Here is a 26333-nt window from a genome sequence, read left to right as displayed (position 1 = left end):
GGTCGGAGGTCTGGGAAGTGCTTCCTGGAGCACGGAGGCGGTTACAAATCACGTGACAGCGGCTTTTAGAGGAACCTGTGTCAGTAGCTGTCGTCTGAAGTGACAGCTCAGGGAACCGGGCAGCCCAGAAACCCAGGTAACTGGAGCCAGTTTGCCCGGTGTTAGGCTTGGGCCCGCAGGTGGCGCGGGCGGTGAGACGGAAGAGAGGACGCCCCTTTCGCCTCCCCTTTAGGCCTGAGTTTTGGGTGTGAGAGGGTGAAGTGGGCTGAGGTCAGGCATCTCGGTTACCAGTCTGGGTATGTGGAAACTACGAGTGCCTTCAGCCTCCCTGTCACGAGCCCTGGAGTCGCGGATCCTTGTCTGACCCTGAGGAAAGCTGACCCCGCGTATTGGGTTGGAGGTGGGGAGGGCGAGGAAGTGGTGAGAGGAGAGTCATCAGGAGTTTCTTTTTCAGGCGTGGAGACTGATCCTGCGAGAGGAAGGGGTTCATCATGGCGGATGTGAGTTTACACAAGAGGAAGGAGAGAGTGGGCGGGGAGAGGTAGCGCTTCCCAAGTACAAATTTGTTTCGTTTTAGCGCTTCCCTCCACTTCATTATTTTCTCTAGGATCCGAAGTGAGAGATTAATTTGAGTAGTTTGCGGGGTCCCGAGTTTCTGCCTGGAATGGGCTTGGAGGACTCTAAGGTGCCTGAGGTTGAGAAGATTTTTTTTTTCCCACGCCCCAGTTCTGCGGGCATGAGAGAAGCTCTGCATGTCTACCATTTCGATTTCTAAATGATGGTTTGTTGCTCTGAATCTTTTTCCAGTAAGTGTTACGTCTCTCTGAGCTTATTGTAGCAATTGCAGATGATTTATAACCAACACCTCTTTAGCACAGCAATACAAGCAAAATTCTAAATTTAGAGAACTTTACTCCTAGAAACAGCAGGTAATTAATACTGTTAACGTCTGTGTTTGTTTATAGTTTACATACTGTTATTTTGCTGACATACATGCTAAACATTCTTTGGAACCTTGAACATACACTCATTTAATTCTTACAGTAACTTTTATGAGGTAGGCACTATTATTATTATCCCTGTGTTATAGATGAGGGTGCTAAGGCACAGAAAGATCAAGTGACTTCCTCAGGTTACACAACTAGGAAGTTGTGGAGTCAAGATAGCAACCCAGGCAGACTGGCTCCAGAGCCCGTGCTCTTAACCAGCACACTAAATGGTCATTCAACAGCAATATGAATCGGATTTTTCTGTTTAGGTTGCAAGATTATGTTTTTCAACAGTTAGCAACTTTTTATGCCTTTATCACTCCATTTTTGGGTGTCTTCCATTATATTTTTGAGGCCTTATTCTCCAGGCATAATCAAATCACTAAATTCTTTTCAGCATCTCCCTTGAAAAGATTGCTGTAGTAAGGGCTGTGAGAGAAATAAAGATGACTAAGGTATGATTTCTTTCCTTAAGGGTTTCTAAAGTTAAAAAAAAAAAGTATAGTAAGCAAGTGATCATACATGTGCATACATTATTGTGTAAAAATTCAAAGGAGAGAGGGATTGCCTCGGTTTGTCTTTATCAGGAAAGCTGGTTTGGAGTATTTGGCGGTTGAGATTAGCTCTAAATGATGAGTAGCAATTTTTTTTCTTTAAAGGCCGAGAAGGTATTACTAGTAGAACGAATAGCATAAGCAAAGTTAGAGATAGGAAAGGAAAAGATGTATGTGGAGGAGCTGTGAATAGTCCATTTCAGCTGCGGCTGAGGAAGTGTATGAGGGAGTGGTAGGAAGCAGGACTGTAAAATTAGTCGTAGACCATATTGTAGGGAGCCTCAGATGTCTACAGAATTTGTACATAATTTGGTAAACAGTGGAGAGCCATTCAAACATTGATTCTTGATCTTGGCTGCACAGGGAATCATGTGGGGAGCCCCTCCAAACCAGGCATCAGAGTTATTTTTATGCTCTCCAGGTGTTTTCCATAGCCAGGGTTGAGAATCACTGCAACTATAGATTTAGAGAAGGAGAATAATACGATTATTGGCATTGTGTAGAAATGTGTGGGGTAGAAATGGTAGACCGTCATACCAATTGGGAGGCCAGTGTAAGTCATAAACAGTAAACTGAACCTAAACTGTAACATCATTTGGAAGGGAGAGAAGAACACCAGTTTAAAAACATTTGGCTTCACAAGTGATTTTTAAAGTGATACATGTGAGTTTTGGGTTAAATATTACTTTATGTTTCAAAGCTGAGTAAGTAACAGGGATTGGTAGTGCCATTAGTGGAAACAAGAAGAGATTGGGGAAATCTGGATTTCGGATGAAAAGTGATGAGTTGAGCTTTGTGATAGTGTGTGCAAAGGTAAGCTGATGGTGATTACATGAAATAAAGTGAACGTCCTGGTTTGGAGAATAGTAGGGATTAAAGGGCCAAAACGGTCTGATTTACCTATGTAGAGCTCATGATTGATGCCGGGATTGTCAATGAAACTCCCCAGATGAGAGAGTGTAATGAGACAATGTAGTCTTCTGTTTCTTTAGTCGTTAATTGTGTTCCATGCTAAACACTTGACACACATTGTGGTTTGTCTTTAGCCATGCGAGGAAACTGAGTTTCAGAGAAGCTTGTCAACTTACCCAAGACTGTTCAAGTGATGTTAGAAAGTCTGTGGATATGGAAAGATGTTCATAATATATTCTCAAGTGAACACAAAGTTAGCAACAAGAAGATGTACAATAGTATGAAAAGTGTGATCTAATATTACTGCTAATATGTATTTGTGTTTCCACTTCTGGATATGCTAATCACTTTACATGCATCGTATCAATAAAGTTCAATAACAATCTTATGATGTAGGTTCTATAATTATCCCTACTCAACAAATAATGAAACTGAGGCTTAGAGAAAAAGGTTAGTTAACTTGTTGGAAATCACACAGCTAGTTAAAGCATCAAAATCAGAAAGAGAAAGAACACAAGCAAGAATGGTTATGAATGAATACTTAAGTTACCTGAGTTGTGGATAGGGCGGTGTCTAGAGAACCAGTACAAGGCATTATTATTATAATACGATTTTTTATATTCTCTTTCAGGACCTAAAACGATTCCTGTACAAAAAATTACCAAGGTAAAAAATTACTAATTTGTTAGTAAATAAATTCTGCTTAACATATGTTAATTTTATGTAGTATTTTGTTTCTGTTTATCTTAGACTAACATATGTGTATTATGCTATTATTCAGCACTTTCAAACACCTAACATAATCTTATGTAGCACAAGTGATGTGCTTTGAGTTTGCAGATAAACAACATGAACCCTTAGAGAAGTTACATGACTTGTCTGAGGTTAAACAGCTAGTGAATGCCAGAGGGCTAGAACCCAGATTTCTTGCCACTTTAGAGTTCTTTCATAGCGATTTACTGGATTATACTTTGACGTAGTTGGAGTAATTTCAAGGGGAAAAAACCTGAGAATTTGCCTTTATTTTTCACATTGCATGTAAGACCTAATTGCTGAGTCTACATAACCGGAAAATGCTAGACTTAGCAGCTCATACTTGGAAAAATCACAAGGCTTTCTTCTACCTGCCCACAGTCCATTTGATGTACCATTTTGTAAATTAGGCTCTTGTGTTGAGGACAGTGACTTCCTTTTAGGTATTTTACTGATTCAAAGGACTTTGTCACTTTAGTTGAATTAAAATTCACATTTAGTTTAATGTAAAATGATACCTTAGAGTTAAGGGCTTGAAAGAGAGGAATATATTGAGACATCCATTCTCACATTCCAGAAGAATTGAATAACCTTTGAATTAGTATAGCAGAATATGTAGTGAGATCCTTTTTTTTTTTTAAATTTCTTATTCTCCGAATCTGTTTGATGTTAAAAAGGTTTTAGATGTCAATTTACATAGGTGGGGAAAGAAGAAAAAAAACACTTGTTTGGATTTTTGCCTAAATTGGTTTGTGTGGTTTGCCTAGGCTTGTGCCTTTACTCTGATTACAGAGCAGTTGAAATTAGTATTATCTTCTAGTTTTGATTTATCTATATTCTTCTCTACTCAGAAGGAAATCACTACTGAAGTGTTATTTGTTACCATTGACTTTATGTTAATATGATACTTAGATTCATTTTTACTGTCTCCCTCCTAGTACTGGCAACTGTAAAGACAAGCTGCCGATTCTGTTCTCAACCTAATGATCAGCAGTACCAGTAGCCTCAGCTTTGCACAGTAGGGCAGGGCCATAAAAATGACCATCCAAGCTGGAACTGTCCAAAGCAGTTTTAATTATCAAATTTCTAGATTTTGACTTAAATGAGAGATGTGTGACTCTTCCTTTCACTATAGCACTTAGAGGCTATTGTAGGGTTACTAACTGGCCTAATTTCGATATTGTTATGTTACAGGGAATAGGGAGAGAGGTGGGGAAGCCGCCAGTCAGTGGAGCAGTCACAATACACAACATTCATCAGATAAGTTCACCATCTTGTATGGACATGGTTTGTGGCACCCCAAAATAATTACAATAGTAACATCAAAGATCATTTATCACAGATAACCATAGCAAATATGGTAATAATGAAAAAGTTTGAAATACTGTGAGAATTATCAAAATGTGACACAGAAGCACAAAGTGAGCACATACTGTTGGGAAAATGGTGCCCATAGACCTGCTCGGTGCAGGGTTATCAAAGCTCAGTAAAGTGCAGCCCAGTAAAATGAGGTGTGCCTGTAGTTACAGGACTGTAGGCTTTGTGTTATACTTAAGGGGCTATAGGTCCTTTGTAAATGATGAAAGTTTGAGGATGTTTCCCCATTATAATTTTTAACATTTTTGTGCTCTAGGGATTCTCACTAATAATTTAGTATTTAAACTGCATGGATAAATTATGTCATTCTCAGTGTGCACAGGTGACAACATTGATGTTAATTAATATTTTTGAATGTTAATTATGTACCAACCACCCTCTGCTTTACATGCATTATTTTTTAAATTTCACAGTAGCCAAATAAGTACACTTATCCCCATTTTCAGATTAACTGAGACTTAGATAGAGGTTTTGTAACTGACGCAAGGTAGCTTAAACAGTAAGCACCAGACTCTGAACTGGAAACCAGGTCTTTCTAACTTCACAGCTGTAGACTTAACCATTCTGCTTACTTTTTGTGTAGGCGTGGCTGAAAGGATTGCTGTATGACCTCCATTCTTTCTGTCCTGTTCCCTCAGCTTACAATGATCTTTCTGCCCCTCTTTTCTTAGTACCATAGCATCTCAGCTGAGATACCACTTCCTCAAGGAAGCCTTCCCTGACCCACCTGTCTGAATCAACCCCCCTTTTATAGGCTCACGAATCCCCATATATCTCTTAATGGCACTTCCCAAGTTGTAGTTTTATATTTGCATGAGGTGATCTGAATGATAGCTGCTCTCCTTTTAGATTATAAGTTGTGTGAAGGCAACTGTGTCTCTTTTTGCTTGTTATGGTGGAAGAGTTTTGGCAAACATGTTATAGGAGCTTATATCAATAATTGAGTTCCCATGGTTTTTCAGAAATAATACATGAAAATTACCATTATGACTTTGAAGGTACATATTTTGAGAAAATGTTTTATAATATTTTAACTTTTTGTTTTCTTTCTAGTGTTGAGGGGCTCCATGCTATTGTTGTGTCAGATAGAGATGGAGTGCCTGTCATTAAAGGTAAAATGGAGCAATTACATGCCAGTGTCCTGTTTGCTTTTGAATAAAAATGTATTTATATCTGAGTAATATAGAAGGCAAGCATAAAATAACCCATTTCAATACATTCAGGAGATGGTCTTAGTGTGGGAGGAAATGTTTGCTTTTGTGTGTTGAAGGCTGGGTTGGAATCTTAAGTAACTTATTATATATCAAATATATCACAATATCGTCCAGAGTTTAAGCATGGATTCATCACAAACCCAGTTTCCCATTAAAGACATTTTATGTAAACGATTAGTAAATCTAAGTGATGAGAGTGGGCATATATGCAGCTAGATATATTATACACACAGACTCCCCCAATATATGTTTTTTATCAGTATTGCTAGTAGTTTTAGGATAAACATCCATACATTTGAATTAACATAAATTTATTGTTTTGTTTACTCTTTCTTGTTCTGCTTCCTTACTGGAAGTAAGATTTTGAAAAACTTTTAACTGCACAATTACTTTAGTTTACCAGAATCTAACAATAATTTTTGCCTAAAGAAGAACTGGTTAACCTAAGGAAAAAAAAAAAAAGAAAGAAAAGGATTTCTTTTTGCCTGAGTTTTACCTTATTTTTAAAGTATATATGTCACAGAAAGAGTAAATAATGTTCTGCATATTTTGTTTACAATTTATTTTCCACCTGGGGTTATCATATATGTCAGATAATTTCAGACTTTAGAATTGAAAGAAAGTTTAGAAATTAGCTAATTTAGTTCTTTCATTTTATAAATGAAAATGGTCAAGCACAAAGAATACATTGTCAGTCCAAAGTTGCACATGCGTCAGTGACAAGATAGGCAAAGAACCCATCATCTCCTGATGTGTGATCCAGTGTGCTTTCTAACCCAGCATAGAACATAGGTAGCCAGGGGCAAGTCACTTACCTTTTCTCAGTTCTGTAATGAGGGCTTTGAAGAAAGTAATCTCAGAGATTTTCCAGTTCTCATGTTCTTTCTGAGGATCGCTGTGTTAAAAGCCCTTAAGCTCAGCACTTACTGGTACAACTAACTCCACTTAGACCTTTTAATGAGTGAAAGAAACTTAAAACACATGGCCAGTTGTAGAATTATTATCATCTACAAAAGATACTTCTGTGGGTTTTATAAGAGCAAAGGTTTTTGAAGCTTTTTTTTTTACTATTCTAGCTTTGCTCTCAGTTAACCAAAACATTCAATTTATTAATTGTACTGATAATCATAATCTGTGTTTTAAGTTAGATATTAAGAAAATGGAAACAATTAGTATTCATTTGAAAATTTTAAAAAATTGTGAGAACCAGCATTTCTTCCCTTAGATATGATCACTTAACTTCTGGCTGAGTGGTTTTTCCCACCTAAATTGATGAGACCCAGTTAGTAATATGATTTTCTGTATTGTGAAGCATAACCATTGTGCTCCATTTTTTACAGGTTTATGTTAAAAAAAAGTGCTCTAGATCTTTTCCCTACCATATTTCCTGCATAATTTTTACTTAAATCATTTATATTTCCAGTGGCCAATGATAATGCTCCAGAGCATGCTTTGAGACCTGGTTTCTTGTCTACTTTTGCCCTTGCAACAGACCAAGGGAGCAAGCTTGGACTTTCAAAAAATAAGAGTATCATCTGTTACTATAACACCTACCAGGTAAGTTCATAATTATCAAATGGTTTGCTGATGATTTCAACTATTATTATGTCTTCTGTATAAAGTAGTTTGTTTTATAATTCTAAATTTTAGTTTCGAAGGGGATGGAATTATAAAATCTTAACCTTCAAATTGGTTATGTTAAACTGTAGTAATTTTTTTCACATTTCAGGAATTAATTAATATAGAAAATTAGATTAGAAGATTTAGTAGTAAAGTATATGTTATCCTAAAAAGGGTAAGTCAGGTCACTATTACCTCCAGTAGATGGTGCCCTTAGCTTATTTAACAACTGTGATTTCTCAAATGACACACCTTTTTTTTTTTTTTTAATTAATTAATTATTTATTTATTTTTGGCTGTGTTGGGTCCTCGTTTCTGCGCGTGGGCTTTCTCTAGTTGCGGCGAGCAGGGGCCACTCTTCATGGCGGTGCGCGGGCCTCTCACTGTTGAGACCTCTCCCCTTGCGGAGCACAAGCTCCAGACGCGCAGGCTCAGTAGTTGTGGCCCACGGGCCCAGTTGCTCCGCGGCATGTGGGATCTTCCCAGACCAGGGCCCGAACCCGTGTCCCCTGCATCAGCAGGCGGACTCTCAACCACTGCACCACCAGGGAAGCCCCACACTTTTTTAATTGTGGTGGTGACAGATGCAGAATTTTCCTTGAAAGTCAAATGATAAGTTATTTAAATTTGTTATCACTACTAATTCCTTCATTTGGTTTGAAATATATAAAATAAGTGAGGTTATTATTTGTGGGAAAGAAATTAGTTGCTACATATCTCTTGACCTCCAGCTGGATTTTCTTCTTTAGAATAAATTAATCACTTCTACTTTAGAACAATGTTTCCCAGAGTATGTCACGTACTACTGATGGTACATAAGTGACATTTTTTATTTTAAAAGTTATATATTTTAATGTCTTTTAGGCAAGAGATAACCAGCCCATCTGACCTTTAATTTAGCCAATAAGGGTTAGGTTGAAGCTAAATTTTTTAAAAAGATAGTTGATTCAAAGTTAATTTAAATTTAAATTAATTTAAATTATAGTGGTTCAGAGGAGGCAGAAGATCATTAAGTTATAACCACTTGAATGACTGAGAAATACTGCTTTGACCTATTTGCTTATCAAATATTTATTGAGACCCTATTATGTAATTGACACTCTGCAGGGCTTTAGAAGATAAAAAAAGATGAAGACACAGCCCCACCTTAAAACTTTCCAGGCTAAGTGGTATTAATGTCTCTAGGAGATAATCAGTAAGCCTGTTTTATGGAAATACTTATTTTCACTGTTGCATGTTTTCATGATGTAATACCATGATGTTAGGCTAGTATCTTACACATTGACCATTTAAAGTTTTTTGGAAGATTAAGATATTTCATCTGAATTACACTACCTTTTCACTATGTAACATATTATTTAGATCTTGTTCTCTTTTTAGGTGGTTCAATTCAATCGTTTACCTTTGGTGGTGAGTTTCATAGCCAGCAGCAATGCTAATACAGGTGTGTTTTAATACGGCTTTTAATTCTTTATAATACCATATCTGAGCAGTCTAATATGATAGGAATAGCAGATTTAGAGTAAGAAAACCTAAATTCATGGCCCAGTCTACCATCTGTTCCTTGATCTCTGGAAGTGTAACTTCTCTGAACTGTGTTTTTCATATCTGTGTAATGGAGCTAATGTCTGCTTTCTCGATCTTGTGCGCTTATTTTTTAGTTCAAATGAGACAGTGTATATATAGGTAAGTGATCGTTTAAGATAGAAAGGAAAACTAAATGTTATCTTCACCTCTTGAATGCTATATCTTGCTCGCGTTACAACAGTTTAAGAAAACAAAGAAGAGTAGAGAAGATAACCAAACAGAACACGTAAAAACGATCAAGGATGAGTTCAGTTCCATATAGACCAATCTATAAAATGTTGAACAATAGTGGGCAAGATGAATGTGATTGAGAATTTAAAGAGTGTGACTAGGATGAATATACTCATTCTTCTTTAGGGTGGAAGAATTTGAGGACGAACACTGGGAAGCTGTACTTTCTAAAGAGGATAGTAAGATCTCATTGTATCCAGTAGCCTTCACTGTCTATTTTCATGTAAAATAATGACAGTATTCAGTTGAATTGTAATTTTTTTCCTCTTTTGGTTAAAGTGGAATTTTTTTTAAGGTCTGTCTCCTTCAGCTTTCACCACTGTTAGAACTGTTATGCATTCCTTTTCTGTTTTTTCTCTTTCCAAGCTCTTTGAGCCTGCTTTGTTTCCAGCTATGTCACTGAAGCCTGTATTTAGATTCCTCATCTTTAAAATGAGGGGTTTAGATTTGATAATCTATTGGGTCTCTTCCATTTCTAAATGTTTTGAAGCTATAAAATATCATAATGTGAAAACACTTTATAAATTGTATAGGATGGGAGTGGTGTCAATATTTTAAGTATATTAAACCTCAGTTCTGATAAATCAGTCATGTGATAAAATCATCAGTTGTTATAAATTATGATAATGTGCAGAACTGTATTTTAGTATTGATACTTAGAACATTTCCTTGAGAATCCAAGATGCTTTTAATGCTCTGTGAGACAGAGGAAGATCTTTATTTGAGCATAAAACAAGCAGTATTTAAGATATATATAGCCTTCTACTCTGGTAAACTAAGGAGAAGCTAATTTCTAGACTAGTTTGTTTCTTTCAGTGTATGTTTTATACTCCTACCAAGCATCTTTAAAATTATTGTTTTCATTTGAAATACCCATTTATATCTTAGCTTTATTGAATTTATATAATAAATATTTGATTATTCCTTTGCTATCTACCTATCTTGATAAAGTTCATTAAAATTGGCTCAGGAAAAAAGTATACCTTTTTTTAGTAAAAATCATGTGTATTATTCCTGAATCAGTGCAGATTTTGAAATAATAAGGTATAAATTAAAGTTTTCCTTTCAAAACTAACAAAATTATAGCACATATGTAATTCATTTTACATCTTCTAATACATATAAATATTTTCATTTATTTATGTTAATAGATGATAAAAATAAACTTCATAATGAATATGGGTTTTTGATTATTTAGAATTACAATATTTTGTTTTAAGTATGTTTTAGTAATGGAGAATGAACTATGTCTCACTTACTTTTTTAGTATTATACATTTTGATAAACATTTTTCTAATGTTCAAATTTTCTTAATCCCTTTGTTTTAGGACTAATTGTCAGCCTAGAAAAGGAACTTGCTCCATTATTTGAAGAATTGAGACAAGTTGTGGAAGTTTCTTAATCTGGCAGTGGTTTCTGTGTATACCTTATCTTCATTATATCAGACAGTATCAATCCAGCAATCTTTAGACCACAACAACACTTGTATCCATGTACTCAAGAAAGGGCCCCTTTTTCCACCTTACACTAGAGAAAGAGCCTATAGATAGAATTTACGGACAGATTGATTCTTATCTTTTCTTGTGTAGGGCCTTTTCTTATTTGTGAGATCTGGGGATTCCACAGAAATGGTTCAATCTATCACAGCTCCTATGGAGTTAGTCCAGTCACCAAATATGCATGAGATTCTATTCGGTGGCTCAGAATCAAAATGATACTTTGATCCACTTGAGCCATGAAGTGCTCCCTATTGTACAATATGCCAGGCCTGCAGAATGAAGCAGACTCTTTTTATTGTGAATGGTGAGGACATATTTTTCTTCATATTATTTTATTTGCATTGAGAGGAAGATAAAATGGCTTAGTAAAAGTAATAGAATCAGTACAATCACTAACTTTCCTTTGTATATATTATTTTGCAGTATAGGTGAGTATTACTAACTGATTTGATTCTTCTCAGAGGGTGCTGCTCTTTAATGGAAATGAAAATGATAGCTAATGTTTTTTTCTTCCACTCTGCTTTCTGTAACCAATCAGTGTTTTTTAATGTTTGTGTATTCTTTATAAAATTTAGATGTGATTCATTATTGAATTGTTTCCAATATTGGTATGTATGTAAACATGGTAGTATAGCCCTTTTTTTTCATACATGAGTATAAATAAAATAGTATTTTTAGAAGTACAGTTTGAGCACTATGTAGGTTTTTTTCCCCCAGACTATTTTCAAACGTTTAAAGACTATAATTAACTTAATTCACTCTTTCAGCCACACGAATAAGTGACTGTTTCACATCTGGTTTGGAGACCGTTTTACCTAACATAAACTGTGAGTTGGAAAATAAACCTCATCCATGAGCCTAATTTAATCTCTGAAATTGGTATCACAGTTCTAGCATGTGCTTTTCATTTTCAGGAATGCAGTCCATTCAAGGTTGTTAATTTCCTCCTAGGATCTTTGACAATCAGAGTTTGTCACTGGTACCTGGCATTGAGCACCTACTGTGTGCCATTCACTAGCGCTACCACATTGCAGAATTCTAAGGAGCACAGTGTACATCATATTTCTCTGCTCCAGGAGTGCATTTTACATGACGTGTACGAATGCAGTCTCTCAAGTTGTACAGTAAGATCAGCCGGGCACTGTGCCTGCCTCCTCCTTCTTGCCTTCCTTTCTTCCTCCCTCCTTCCCTCTCTTCTCCCATCCTCTACAAATATGAGACTAAATTGTGGTATCTATCTTTTTTTTTTGTTTTTTTGTTTTTTTGTTTTTTTGTTTTTTTTGTTTTTTTTGTTTTTTTTCTTTCTGCGGTACGCGGGCCTCTCACTGTTGTGGCCTCTCCCATTGAGGAGCACAGGCTCCGGACGCGCAGGCTCAGCGGCCATGGCTCACGGGCCCAGCCGCTCCGCGGCATGTGGGATCTTCCCGGACCGGGGCACGAACCCATGTCCCCTGCATCGGCAGGCAGACTCTCAACCACTGCGCCACCAGGGAAGCCCTGTGGTATCTATCTTTAAAGAATGTACAGCTTAGTAAACGGAACAGGTATAGGAAGTGCTGTGATGAAGCTGTGCACAGGATGCTATAGAAAACACAGAATGGGGCATTTAAATTGGGCAAGAACAACAGCCTTTACAAAGAAATAGAGGCAGGAGATATGTTTTACCTGCAGCATGCTATAAATAGTTAATTGTTATAACCTAATGAAGCATTAGACACATCCATTAAAATCTAGAATTCCCATTATCCAGATTATTATTTAACAGTGTCCAGGAAGTTTTTGCCAATGCAGTGATGCATGAAGCAAGAAAGTCTTTTATAAATGAGGTGACCAAAATTGTAATTACTGGTAATTTTATATGTATACCTACATACATTCATACCCACCACAGGAAAGAGAACTAATAAATGGAGATATTTAACCTTTGCATGGTGAACACTGCTACTATTAAAATTTCTATTTTAAGGGGTATAATAGTTAAATTATTCTTTAGTTCATCCAGAAAAATAAGTTGAAACTTCTAAGGAATTTTTGAAAAGGTAATATAAAAATAGATTATTTTTAAAGGATAGTGTAAAACTACATCAGGTGCACAACTAGACAGATCAGTAGAACAACCCAGAAACAGACTTTAGTACATACATATGAGGAGTTAAAACATTGTGAAGATGACATCATAAGTCAATTGGGAAAGGTTTATTAAAAAATCAGCACAGGGCTTCCCTGGTGGCGCAGTGGTTGAGAGTCCGCCTGCTGATGCAGGGGACACTGGTTCGCGCCCCGGTCCGGGAAGATCCCACATGCCGCGGAGCGGCTGGGCCTGTGAGCCATGGCTGCTGAGCCTGTGCGTCCGGAGCCTGTGCTCCACAACGGGAGAGGCCACAACAGTGAGAAGCCCGCGTACTGCAAAAAAAAAAAAAAAATTAGCACAGACATTCTTTATGCCCTACTGATGGAAGTGTGAATTGTTATATCCTTCTAAATAGGACAACTTGGCAATCTCTACCAAACTCAAGCGCACATAACCTTTTACCCAATGTATTAGGATTCTCCAGAGAAAGAGAACCCACAGAGACAAAATATTTAATTTGGGCACCCCATGTTGAGTCAAATTGACACAAAAGCCCACAATTCCACTTTTAGATATTCATGTTACCGATGCATATGGATGTGTGAAAAGTATATACTTATAGTCATTGCAATTTAATAACATTAAAGGATTGGAAACAAGTATCCATCATAGATGAGGTGACCTGTTTTTTTTTTTGTAACAATGCCATTTTATACCTGCTGTTCTCGGTGTAATTATTAGTGCTCCTTTCAACTCTGAAGGGTCCCACTTTAGATAGATTATATGTTCACCCTAATCATAGAGGGTTGGTTAAAGAAATTTCTACATTTGCCCAATGGAAAAAAGAACGAAGAAGACTTTGGGTACTGAGATGGAATGATCTCCCAAACATAATGTTCAGAAGAAAAAGCATGGTGTGAAACTGTGTGCTATGTTACAACTTATGTATAGGAAGAAAAAATATAGATGTATATTCATATTTGCTTGTATATGATAGGTATCTCTGAAGATGCACAGAATGTGGTAACGTGGGTGGAATGGAACTAGGTAATTGGGGGACAGGGTTCCCAGGAGCGACCCTTTTCACTGTAAACTTTACTTATTGAATTGTTAACTATCCAAAAGTGATAAAATTAACTAAATAAAATATTTCAGCAAACAACAAAATTTATAATAAAATGGTGATGAGGTATTTGGGAAAGAAAGTTGTATCACTTGGGGTTCACCAAAAAACAACCAGTAGGATATATACATGAATTAGACTTAATTCAAGGGACTGGTTACCTGATTTTGGAAATTGGCAAGCCCCAAAATCTGCAGGGCAGGCCAGAAGCCTGGAAAATCTCGGGCAGGAGCTGAGGCTGCAGTCTACAGGGAGAATTTCTTCCCCATGGAAACCCCAGTTTTGCTCTTGAGGCCTTTCAACTGCTTGAATGAGCCCCACCCATGTTATGGAGCATAACCTCTTTTATATAAATTCAGGGGAATGTAGATGTTATTAAGCACATCTATGAAATACCTTCATAGCAGCATCAAGATGAATTCTTTCTCAAGAAGGCTCTTGCTTTATTTTACGTGGCTGTCCACTAGCCAGACCTACTTGAAATGTCCACAGACTGGACTGTTCTGTTTGTTAGTACAAAATAAGTTACAGAAGTTGAGGGTTAAGGGTTTAAAAAACAGCAGACATACTACGTCTATTGAATTTGATTTAAAAACTGGGATTGTGATAGTTGTATTTTTACTTCAGTGTTCTAATAACGTATTGGATTTTACAAATTCCCAGTCTGTGATAGAAAATAAATTTTAAAAGAAAATTAATCTGGCCCTTTTCCATAGATAATTTAAGAAGCTCTGCTCGACGTCATGCCCAGACAGCCTGAATCGTGGTGAGCAGAGTGTAGGCTCAATGTGGCTGGGAAGACTTTGGCAAAACTACAAGTTTGCTGCAGTTGACCTGAAGTAGCAGTAGAGAGGAGGGAAGTAGAGTTTATATTCATCCTGTAATAATTCTCTTGCTCTCTGCCTGAAACAGGGACTCAGTGTAACTCCCTGACCTGCACCCCGAGTGTGAGTGAGAGGGAAGGACCAAAGAGCCCAGTCTCCCGAGTGCCCTGGGCTGGAGAGAGAGGCCTGTGGCCTGCTGAGTGTCCTCCTGTCCAGTGGCCCAGGAATAGGGACGGGTTTCCCTCCGAGGCAGTAACAGCCATCTTACCGTTGAGCGGGGCTCTCCTGGTCCAGAGGCAGCAGTGCTTCTGCGGGGCAAGATTTTCCCAGGGTTGGGGGGTTTCTGAGAATAACTGCTAATCCTTCGGCTGTGTCTTGAGGTACTTTATGATGAGCACATACTGTTAGCGACAGAGCTTGACACAGACAGCTATTCTCCCAAACAGCCCCACTCCGATTTGGCACGAATCATCCTCCCTCATCCTAGGGCCCTTCCCTGAGATCCCTCGGGGTGAAATCATGATCACTTTTCAGGGCTGAGACAGGTAAAGAGAGCAGGTAAAGCATCTGGGGTAGTACTAATTGCATGGTGTATGTTAGATCGCCCTTTTCATGTCAAAACCCTCCAAACAATGGCTTTATCCCAGCTGAAGCCCACTCCATCATATAGCTTTGTGTGCCTCACTTGAAGTATTTATCGTATTTACTTCTGTACGTCGTCATGGATGTATTTCTTATCTTTTCCATATTCAACTGAAAACTCCTTGAGGACGGGGACTATTTCTTCAACTCTGAATCTTTCAATCCTTTGTAGCTCATAGTCTAACCAAAGTGGACTCTTCATTGCTATTTATGATATTAATTGGTTATATTTCTTTTAAATTACAGTTATTAAAAACACTTCAGTAGCAAAATATTACAGGCACAGCAAAATCATGCTGTTTTTAATAAACATAACCAAAGAATGTAAATAAACATGACATATTTTACAAAAAATGAAAACAATGTTACCTACACAACACCCTTGGATCTAAGAAAACAAAACAAAACTGTACGTCTCAGTGAAGATTTATGTCTAACTCCTTACTTTGCAAACTTGACACAATACTTTTTTTTTTTTTTTTTTTTGCGGTACGCGGGGCTCTCACTGCTGTGGCCTCTCCCACTGCGGAGCACAGGCTCCGGATGCGCAGGCCCAGCGGCCATGGCTCACGGACCCAGCCGCTCCATGGCATGTGGGATCTTCCCGGACTGGGGCACGAACCCGTGTCCCCTGCATCGGCAGGCGGACTCTCAACCACTGCGCCACCAGGGAAGCCCAACACAATACATTTTAACTTGACATTTGCTATATTCCGTATGATACAAACATTACAAAATACATTAAAAACCTTGTTGAAACATACAAAAATTTAATGTAATTTCTGAGTCCTAGATGTTTAAATAACAGAAGAAACGTATTCAACAAGGTAGCCCTTTGGACTGCAAGAGCAGCGTCATATCATAGCTTTGCTCCACAACCTTATTTTTGGGCTCTTCCTCCACTTTTGTCTCCCTTCAAACTTCAGTCTAAAAAAGCAGTATTAATAAAGATAATAGAAGGAGTTAAAATCTATTTAGGAGCTCTGGATGCCAGTATCTCATCCCCCTATTTCAATCCCCTTGTTCTGGCTTGAAAATGCTATGTAACAAACACAGCATTACCCTTTGCATGTGGATTTAGTGTTACTCCCTCAATAGACAAAAGAAGTTCCTCTTGAATAAGGTGTAGGGTGCTCCGTGCAGTGCAGGGTACATCTTTCTTCTCTTGGGCAAATACCTCCCTCTCACTCTGGGGAAGGGATTGTTATAACACACTCTACTTTGAAAGTTTCTTTCAGTCTGTTTGAGAAGTGTTGGATGAAGATAACTTAGTGCTTACAAGTGCTCTATTATTGTTATAATAATAATTATCGTGATAATTATTATTAAACTACAAGTTACTACTTTATCACTCTTCCTCAATTTATGTTTTCTCACTCTTTAAAGCATTTCCCCCAAAATGACTAAAAGATGCTTTTTTAAGATTGTACCTTCCATTATCCTTATCATCTTACCCAATAGCCCATAGGAGATTTAGTTCTCACAGGTTTATCATTAGAGGGGAAGAAAGGACCCGGTAGATATCTGAGCCTTTTACAAAGAGAAAATAAATACTACAAACATTTTCCATTTTAGTTTTGGAAATTGTTTTGTTTTTTGTATAAAGGGGAAAAAAAGTAAAAACAACACTGCTCCTCTGCCCCAGTCTTGGACATTTGCTATCCCAATACACTTTCTGAAAAGCCGTCTAAACCTCGGGCTACATATATAGCTGTTGGATAATAGCACAACTTGGAAGTCAGACGAGTTGACCCTGGTGCAGAGTGGGACTTTGGGTAACTAATGTCAACCAGCCTGGGGACAACAATGAGGGAAAACAAAAACCAACTCCCATCACGTGTTCTAAGATCGAGCACACCTGGTCGCAGTGGTTCATCCGTCTCCATCAGAACAAGGAGCCTTCGGTATTCTCAGGGACATGGCAGGATCTTGAAGGGCAGCAGTCTTCTGTGAGTCAGCGAATGTGGTGTCTTCTGAGAGGTCCAAATCCGCATCTGCTTTTGATTTGTTTCTACAGAAAAATCCTTAGCTTTCATCTGAAACCTGCTGTGGATCACAACATCAGGAACATTCCACCCTGCTCCTGGGTCAGGGCATCCCTCATCGAGGAAGGTCTGTCTATTTAAAGATGAATGACCGAGATCGGATTGTGCCTTCCCCTTGATCAAGCTGTTTTCTTATTTGAGACTGCAAGAAAGCACACCCATGTGTATTTATTATTGAGCAACTTTAAGATAACAAACTTTGGCTTTTAACAAACATTAAATAAGAAATGCTGACTAGTAAGAAAACTGTGCAACTACAAATTAATTATCATGTCCCCTCCTCCCCAAGTTTTATTCTGGTTTTCTGTATTTTTCTCAGGAGACTATACTGTAAAGTGGTTGCTAAAACATGCACAAATTGGGAACTGGCCTAATACTTTTAGTAATCCATAAAATGCAATACTATTCAACGAATCAAAATGAAGATATAGATCTAACTTTATTGATTTGGAAAGATGTTCATGATATATTGTTAAGTGGAGTTAGCAAGTAAAGAACACTGCAGAATGATGAAATTTTGTTTCTAATATTTATTTGCAGAGGGAGAAGTCTGAAAGGATGTGCATTTGATATATTTTTACTTTAAATTTTCTATAATGATTGTGTCACTTGCATAGTTACAAAATAGAAGAAATAAAAAATGATTTGTATTTGAGCAAAAGCTTCATATGGCAGAGTATTTCCCCATTGAATATCAAATACATTGGAACTGTCTCAGAATGAGTAGTATATTGCTTTGGATCTCAAACTGAAAAGATAACCAAAAGCAAAAATCCCAGTATTTGGAAAGGAATATTCAATAAGATTGTATATATCAGCTAATTTCATTTAAACAATTAGGAATAATTGTCTGTAGTTGAAAACATGAAGGGTTTCAAGATGGTATTTATAGGAAATTTGAGAAAGCTTTAAGGACAAGTTCTTGGCTAACAACTCACTAACTTGCGAACACACAAAAAATGCATGAGACTAGAAAATTCTTATAAGCCCTTTGTCTTCCTCCTGGGAGGTACATAGAAAGCAGATAAATTAACACTCCTTTGGTCCTTGACTGGCACAAAGTAACGCTTACACTGGACATTAAGCTAAGTCTCTCTGGCAAGCCTCCTTCTCTGACAAAATAAAAGGATTTTCTATTATAGAAATATGTCTGCTTTCCTCTGTCTGGCCTCTGGTCCCACATGGCCTCCTCCAGGCAAACTTGGACCAGCCCACACACTTAAAGGAAGCCTGATAGACACCAGGGTGCGAGGCTAGGCTCTGGGGCTGAGACCCCAGTGCATTTTCGTTCTTTTTCTTTTACTCCTTTCTCCATCCCTTCCACATCCCAGAAGAATGAACAGACTCTTCCCTAAGTCTGCAAGTAGACCTCCCGTCCGTTCTCGGGGGTTGTCTGACTCTTTGAATAGAAATACGTTTGAAATCATCAACATGTGATTTCTGAGTGCTAGGTAGGTATCCAGAGACATGAATAACTCACCAACTTCCAGCGTAATATCTTGATCCACTCGTCAGCTTCTACTCCTGTCTTTGCACAGAGATAAAATGTCCTGAATGGAAATACTAAGCTGATAAGACAAAAGAAAGAATGTAAGACACTCCAGATTGTTGGTTGAACATCTATTAGTTGAGCACTAATTAGAGTATTCCAAGGGGAAAAAGAATTGACAAAGAACCTGGGTGAGAACTTAAGGAGTTGGTATATATGGAGCTAGTCCTGCCAGCAAACGCAGAAATGTTGAGGCTGCAGATTCATATTAGTATTACAGGCCAGATTTGTATTTTCTAATGAGAGCCCAAAGGAAAAAAAAGGTCCAGGTCACCCCCAGATCACTTTATTGTTCATGTCTTAGACTGAATACACATATGTGTTTATTCAGCTGATCTGTTAAATGACTCAGAACTTGTGCTATGATTCAAAGAACAAGCAAGACAGATAAGAGTTTATTGAAGGAGCTCATTTGTGTTAGCTGACTTCAGCGAGGATGACACTGCCCTCTGTGGATGAAGACAGTTTTAACTTTTCAGGGCAGGAAAAAGAGACAATAAATCTCTTCAACTATTTATTTTGCCCACTTCTGGCCATGAGTTAATCTTTGCTGAAGGGAAGACAAACTTGCCTACTGGCATGAAAGACTGTTCTAGGAATAGAGTTAACTCCTTCTTTGTCTCTTTGGCTATAGAGTCAAAATCGTCAGACTTATATCTCACCCACACCTCCTGTCCTTACAGTTGAGATGCCAAACACTAAAAATCTTTTTGTCCTTTTTGTGAAAAAGGAAAAAAAAAAAGCCTTGGACTTCCCTGGTGGCGCAGTGGTTAAGAATCCGCCTGCCAATGCAGGGGACACCGGTTTGATCCTTGGTAGGGGAAGATCCCACATGCCGCGGAGCAACTAAGCCCATGCATCACAACTACTGAGCCTGCACTCTAGAGCCCGTGAGCCATAACTACTGAGCCTGCGAGCCACAACTACTGAGCCTACGTGCCACAGCTACTGAAGCCCGAGCACCTAGAGCCTGTGCCCCGCAAGAGAAGCCACCGCAGTGAGAAGCCCGCGCACCGCAACGAAGAGCAGGCTCTGCTCGACGCAACTAGAGGACAGCCCGCGCGCAGCAACAAAGACCCAATGCAGCCAAAAATAAAAAATTAATTTAAAAAAAAGCCTTAAAGTGAAATCAGAAGGGTTTCTATATCCTAAAACCAAAGCAGCACATCTGGTTATACCAGTAATTAATGTTGAATAGACAAGAGGTAAGTCCCTGTGTATAAAAGGTAAACCCTGATGTGAGGTCCGGTTGGGCAGTGAGTAGAGAGAGGGGGAGCTGGGGGGAAGGTGTAACATTGTGTACAGAACCAGTTGCTGGAATTGTCATTGTTTGGTTCTCCCTGAGAGAGACATGATTAATTGCCTGTTAATACAGATAATTTTTCCTCTCTTCTTGCTAACAGAACCCCACGTGATAAATTATAATTAGTCGGAGCCACTTATGATCGTACTATACTGTTTTCTAGCTTCCTCTGCTGCTAGTGATGGCCATGGGACTCAGTCTTGGCCAATGAGATGAGGAACAATCCGATAGAAGAGTTTCTGGGAAAATGTCTGCTTTCCTGATACAAAGGGCAGACCTGGCTAATACCATCCCAGCATCTTTCTTTATGGCTTACATGAAAGTGTGAGGCCTACAGTTAGAGTAGCTCTCTTGGACCCTGAAGTAGTTAAGCATGAGGAAAAGACCAAGAGAATTACAGAGACATTGGACCTGACCTTGTCAAGGTAGCTGCCTATCTCCCAATTGCTTGTTATATGAGAAATATAACCCCCTGTTAATTCATATGGTACCTTTATGTGAATTTTAAAAAGATTTCCATTATTGGTTGATACTATACAATCATTAATTAATAGTAGTTAATGTTAATTTTCTTAGGTGTGACAATGGTATTGTAGTTCTATAGGTGATTTTTTTTTCTTAGGAGATGCAAATTTAAGTATTCAGGGATAAAGTGCCATGATGTCTGCAACGTACCTTCAACTAGTTCAGGGTGAGAAATAAAGACACTCTTTTCTCAAGATACTTTACTTCTCCCAGTTAGAAAATTGTCATGATATACTGATTGTGACAGAACAAAACACTTTTGTGCCATCTGCCAGAATTGTCATCATTATACAAATCACTCATTGTTGGAGTCAACAAGGTTGTAATTGAAATTGAATAAAACACCTCAAAGGAATAAAAGCTGTCTAAGATGTGAATGGCATCCTACTTGTGCAGTGCATCATACTTGTGCAGTGTACAACCTAAACAATTATACCCAGGAGATTTTCCTACTTGTTTAAGTCACTTTAAATGAGGTATTATGTCACACTCGGCTGAAAGCACTTCTGACATACATGCCCTGTGTGACGGTTAAACCCACTTGCCTCAGATCAGAACATTTGTACACATTAAGACATACAATTTTTTATTCTTCTGCTAAACTGTCTGGCAAAAAGACTTTTAAAAACATTTACTTTATAAAACAACTTACCAAAAACAGTTCACCCTTTCCTGTGAATAATCAAATTGTACAGCCGAACATTCTGTTAAATCTAGGCTCCGAATTGGTTCTGGTGACTTAAAAAAATAAAATAAAAGGGCAAACTGTGTCATCATAAGAACACACATACAAATCTGTACATCACTTGTTCCCCTAACAAGTCTCCACTATGAGCGACTGTCAACTTTCCTTCCACTACGGGGACTGATTATAGAAAACCTTCCTAAGGGAAGTCACATGCTCATCTGGGCATTGGCTTTTCATGAAACTGGACATTAGGAAGAGATTTTCTTTGTCAATTTAAATTTGGTGGAGATGGATTTTTAACACGTGGAAGGGAGTCATATTTGTCTCCCATGTTTTTAAACATCCACTTACTCAGAAATTTTGTGTAGGAGAGATAAGAGATGAAATAATTTTAAATTTGTTTAATGAAATCGGCATGAGAAATGGACATATTTTTAATAAAGGGGGACACTGCTGAAAGAGACAGTTAATACTGTGGCAAGAGAACAATTCCACTGCCTTAGACGGAGGGAATGATGTCCTCAGTGAGCTAGAGGTTAGCCAGCCTGAGAGAGCCGTGTCTGGGATACACATCTCGTCTTTGCAAAAGAACACTGCTCATATCAGGAATCAAGAATTCACATCTCCAATCGTTTATAGGATGTTTCAGGTGCTTATAAAATTTCAGGGATTTTGAAGGCAGACATTTCATCTACAGGGCTCTTTTTTTTTTTTTAACATCTTTATTGGAGTATAATTGCTTTACAGTGTTGTGTTATTTTCTGCTGTATAACAAAGTGAATCAGCTATACATATACATTTATCCCCATTTCTCCTCCCTCTTGCGTCTCCCTCCCACCCTCCCTATCCCAGCTCTCTAGGTGGACACAAAGCACCGAGCTGATCTACCTGTGCTATGCGGCTGCTTCCCACTAGCTATCTATTTTACGTTTGGTAGTGTATATATAAGTCCATGCCACTCTCTCACTTCGTCCAAGCTTACCCTTCCCCCTCCCCGTGTCCTCAAGTCCATTCTCTACATCCGCCTCTTTATTCCTGTCCTGCCCGTAGGTTCTTCAGAACCACTTTTTTCTTTTTACATTCCATATGCATGTGTTAGCATATGGTATCTGTTTTTCTCTTTCTGACTTACTTCACTCTGTATGACAGACTCTACGTCCATCCACCTCACTACAAATAACTGAATTTCATTTCTTTCTATGGCTGAGTAATATTCCATTGTATATATGTGCCACATCTTTATCCATTCATCTGTCGATGGACACTTAGGTTGCTTCCATGTCCTGGCTATTGTAAATAGAGCTGCAATGAACATTGTGGTACATGACTCTTTTTGAATTATGGTTTTCTCAGGGTATATGCCCAGCAGTGGGATTGCTGGGTCGTATGGTAGTTCTATCTGTAGTTTTTTAAGGAACCTCTGTAGTGTTCTCCATAGTGGTACAGGGTTCACTTTTAAAGGGAAAATATATGACCATGTTTCTTACCATCTGGTCTTTGAAGTATTTCAGTTCATTTCTGTGCAAAGTGAACCACCTCGTTTTCCAGGTCTGAAAAAAAAAAAATTAAAACATGTAGGTTTTGAATACAGGACCACAATATTTGAACTAGATAATTTCCTTTTGTTGTAAAAATACCTAAAAGATTAGATACAATAAGATATTCTTGTGGTGGTGTTTCTGAGGGAAAAACTTTCAAAATAAAACTTAAAATTTTAAAGTTTCAAAAATTAAAATGATTCCATGCATTAAGCTCACAACGAAGGCAAAGATATCAACATTTTTAAACAAGTGAAAAGAAATAACCTATCATAAACATTCAAGGTGATTTATAACAAACTGCTGAAATTTCCATCTTAATAAGACTTAATAATCCTAATAAAACTCCATAATAAAAACAGATATCATTGTTCAGCACCTACTGAGAGCTACACACTATCCTTGGAGGTTTATATACATTATAGCCAATCCCCAAACATTGCCAAGTATTGGCTTGGCCGAAAAGTTCGTTTGGGGTTTTCTACTAGCCTATGGAAAAGCCCGAACGAACTTTTTGGCCAACCCAATATTATTATTCTTGTTTTACAAATAAGCAGATTGAGGTTTAGGAAGCTCAACCACATGCTATTCTAAACCTTGCCTAAGAACTCCATGACATTGGTGGAAAAACAGCGGTTACCCACTGCCTCTTTCTTATGTACTAACAGAACACTAATGATGTTGGGTGGCAATGTTCCCGGTTAAAAGAAGTAACTGGATTTAAACATAATGCTATGAACATGAATACTTCCTCTCCTTAGGGAGCATCCAGTCCAGTAGGGTCACAAATAACTAAATACTTAGGTTAAATTCAAGCAGGCCAGTACCCTTGAGAGGTTAAGTGTCCTGACTCTTAAAATGGGAAAGAACAGACACATTCCATGAAGGTCTTCTTGGCATGTGAAAATGGAATAGAGTAACTTTAAAGGTATAATCACATAAATAGAGGATACCCCCCCAACTAGTAAAGTCCTAAATTTTGTTTGACTTTATAATATAGTTACATTCATGTCAGTGACGGGTCTTTTGGGGCCTACTGTTAGGTAAACATTTCATCCAATTTTGACTTCTTTTTTGTTAAAAAATCTTAAAAGGCCAAGATATGTGCTAGAGTTAACTTGCTACATTCATCCTCAATCATTGCATCAACAGGATTATATGTTTTCTTGGGTATTAAATGTAGGCTATTCTCATACATTCGGCTTTGCCAAAGAATAGTCAAGTCATTTTCCAGAATTTTGACTAATATTGGCCATAAAGATGAACTCTGGAAACAGGTAAATACTATAACTGGGTCAAAATAAGTAGGTTCTGCTTTTTAAAAAGTCAAAATGAGGGTTGAGCCCCCATGACGTGCTCTCTTTCTTTGTGGCTGGCAGCAACGTGCTTCCTTACCTTGACGAGCCCCCCCTGTTTGGTGAGGTAACCTTCTTTGGTGCCCAGCTGAAAAAAGAACGAAACAAGTGAAGCCCAGAGCTATCACAACTTTATTTTTCTATTTCTGTCCTATTTTAAAATGAAACACAAGTTTGCCTTTGATCTTTAAGTAATTGCCTCTCAGTTTTCATCTAGGCACTTGAAAATCCTCCCTGTGTTGTGAGAGACTGTTTTCAGACCAGATCATCTGGTGTGATTCTGTAGCAACAGGCAACAATGGACAGATTCTCCTCTAACACGAGTTCGCAGTTTGCAAACAGTCAGCCACATCACACCACTCATAAAAGTCGGCATCGGGCAAAGTGTGTGTGTGCATCCCAGCTGCTTGCATTGTTGGTGGGGTGTTATGCACATAAATATGTCCACACACACTGACATGGGGTCAGTATCTGGGAAACTCTGGATTAAGAAGGATTTTAATCCTTCAAAGAAGGATTTCTGTACTTCCCGGAGTCTGTTTTATGCTAATGTGCTTCATGAATTGTAAAGAAGGAACATTAGAAATAGCATTTTCAACATTTATTTTATCATGTAATTCTCCTTTAAACCCCCTTTTATTTTTTTGCAGACAGCCTCTTGAGACCTATAGTCCATGGAACAGATTTTCGTGAGTGCAGATTTATTTACACGGGATTCATCCAAAAGGGATTTGAAGTGAGAATGAGTCATTCCTTTTAACTCACTCATCATTAATTTCAGAGTAACAACATTACACACTTAGCTGGCACCTACAAAATGTAAGGAATGGTAGGGAACTGTGTGAATAGAAATTTGCATAAAACCAGGACCCTCAGATGAAAAATATTCTAAGTTCATAAATTTCCAAAGAAATTAAATTCCTGGTAAGATGTTATGTTCCAATATAATGTCATAATATATCTTATATTAGTAAGAAAAAAAATGAATAAAAACTGGGAAATGACTTGTTGATGTCAATGTTTTTTTCCTGGGAGTTTCCCTGAGGTGAATTCTCCCTACCAAATAAAAAGAGGAGCAACAAAGAGAGTGAAAACTAGAAATAATATATGACCACTTCCTCTACAGTTCTATGGCATTTAAGTAAGGATGAACTTCCCAGGCGTTCATTTAAATAATGCTAAATAATATTGGTGAATTTGATATCAAATAATCAGCTTGATTTATTTTGACACTAAACAAAATTGAACTGACTGAATTGAGTTTGGGTATTATATTATGGAAATAGAAAAAAGTTAACATTTTGGATTATTGAGTCTGCAGAGGCAAAATAATTAAGGGTAAATTGTTTCATAGAAGAGTCTGATAGAATTATTTACTAAAATCTTACTAAGGGATATGCTATTCACTCCATCTTACCTCCATCCAAACAATATATTATAAGTCTAGTATCTTTCTAAGGTTTTGATAGATAAATAGAAGTTTGCAGAGAAAGAAGCTGAGAATACCAACTTTATTCATGGCCTCAGGAGGTAAGAAAGGAAACAACTATACAGCAGATTTATGTTTTTAAAAATATATGATCTGTAATAAGAAAGATGTTTATAATAGCCCCAAATTGGAAACAACCTAAATATTTTAAAAATAAAGCATTAGCCTGCCTACCCTTCTTTCTACCTGCCTCCCTACCTGCCTTAAATTTAGTCCAAAACCATCAGGTGGGATGAAGCAAGGCAGGCATTAGGGTGAGTGTGTGCAGGGCACTGGTGCACCTTAGCACAGGGTGGAGTCAAATCAGGGAGCAGAGGGCATCTGTGGGGACAATGGCAGGGGTGGCAGCTCGGTGCCAGGCGTTGAAGCCTGGCAGGGTGAGGAGGGCTTCCACCCCAGATGCGTGGAGGTGCCGGCCAGGGCACAGTTTCAGAGCCAAGTCAGG

At 38.0% G+C, this 26333-nt stretch overlaps 2 protein-coding genes across 11 annotated transcripts in view; one reads left to right on the top strand and one right to left on the bottom strand.

The window, feature by feature from the left end:
* On the top strand, positions 1–25601 carry LAMTOR3 (late endosomal/lysosomal adaptor, MAPK and MTOR activator 3). 7 transcript variants are annotated; one of them, XM_027116985.1, is made up of 9 exons: positions 26–136; positions 455–500; positions 1387–1444; positions 3087–3121; positions 5639–5697; positions 7223–7356; positions 8800–8863; positions 11504–11563; positions 25050–25601. In XM_027116985.1, the coding sequence occupies exons 3-9, from the start codon at positions 1436–1438 to the stop codon at positions 25157–25159; spliced, it is 471 nt and encodes a 156-aa protein (XP_026972786.1). In that variant the 5' UTR covers positions 26–136; positions 455–500; positions 1387–1435; the 3' UTR covers positions 25160–25601. The 7 variants fall into 7 exon arrangements, 6 of the variants coding, with proteins under 6 accessions (XP_026972787.1, XP_026972786.1, XP_026972785.1 ...); XM_027116984.1 differs by lacking the exon at positions 1387–1444 and having other exon boundaries at positions 27–136; positions 25050–25580; XR_003434984.1 differs by lacking the exons at positions 1387–1444; positions 25050–25601 and adding an exon at positions 17414–18108 and having other exon boundaries at positions 30–136; positions 11504–11860.
* Positions 14566–26333, bottom strand: part of DAPP1 (dual adaptor of phosphotyrosine and 3-phosphoinositides 1) — a 61157-nt gene continuing 49389 nt past the window's right edge. For 2 of the 4 annotated variants that reach the window (XM_027116980.1, XM_027116981.1), the window contains 5 exons: positions 24440–24487; positions 22994–23056; positions 21471–21556; positions 18922–19009; positions 16082–17583 (listed from right to left, as the gene is read on the bottom strand). In XM_027116980.1, coding sequence (XP_026972781.1) covers positions 17515–17583; positions 18922–19009; positions 21471–21556; positions 22994–23056; positions 24440–24487 — 354 coding nt within the window. In that variant the 3' untranslated portion in view covers positions 16082–17514. Of the gene's footprint in view, positions 15138–16081; positions 17584–18921; positions 19010–21470; positions 21557–22993; positions 23057–24439; positions 24488–26333 lie in introns of those variants that run through there. The other 2 variants (XR_003434983.1, XM_027116983.1) reach the window with 2 other exon arrangements.

The sequence above is a fragment of the Aethalodelphis obliquidens genome, unplaced genomic scaffold, assembly GCF_003676395.1.
Source record: "Aethalodelphis obliquidens isolate GAN/ISIS:26980383/991018 unplaced genomic scaffold, ASM367639v1 scaffold17, whole genome shotgun sequence".
NCBI lineage: Eukaryota > Metazoa > Chordata > Mammalia > Artiodactyla > Delphinidae > Aethalodelphis > Aethalodelphis obliquidens.
This window is presented reverse-complemented; position numbering and strand designations above follow the sequence as displayed.

Coding starts and splice junctions, on each gene's coding strand:
- LAMTOR3 (XM_027116985.1), top strand. Junction 7,357..8,799: donor GTTACTATAACACCTACCAG/GTAAGTTCATAA, acceptor TTCTCTTTTTAG/GTGGTTCAATTCAATCGTTT. Junction 8,864..11,503: donor CAGCAGCAATGCTAATACAG/GTGTGTTTTAAT, acceptor TCACTCTTTCAG/CCACACGAATAAGTGACTGT.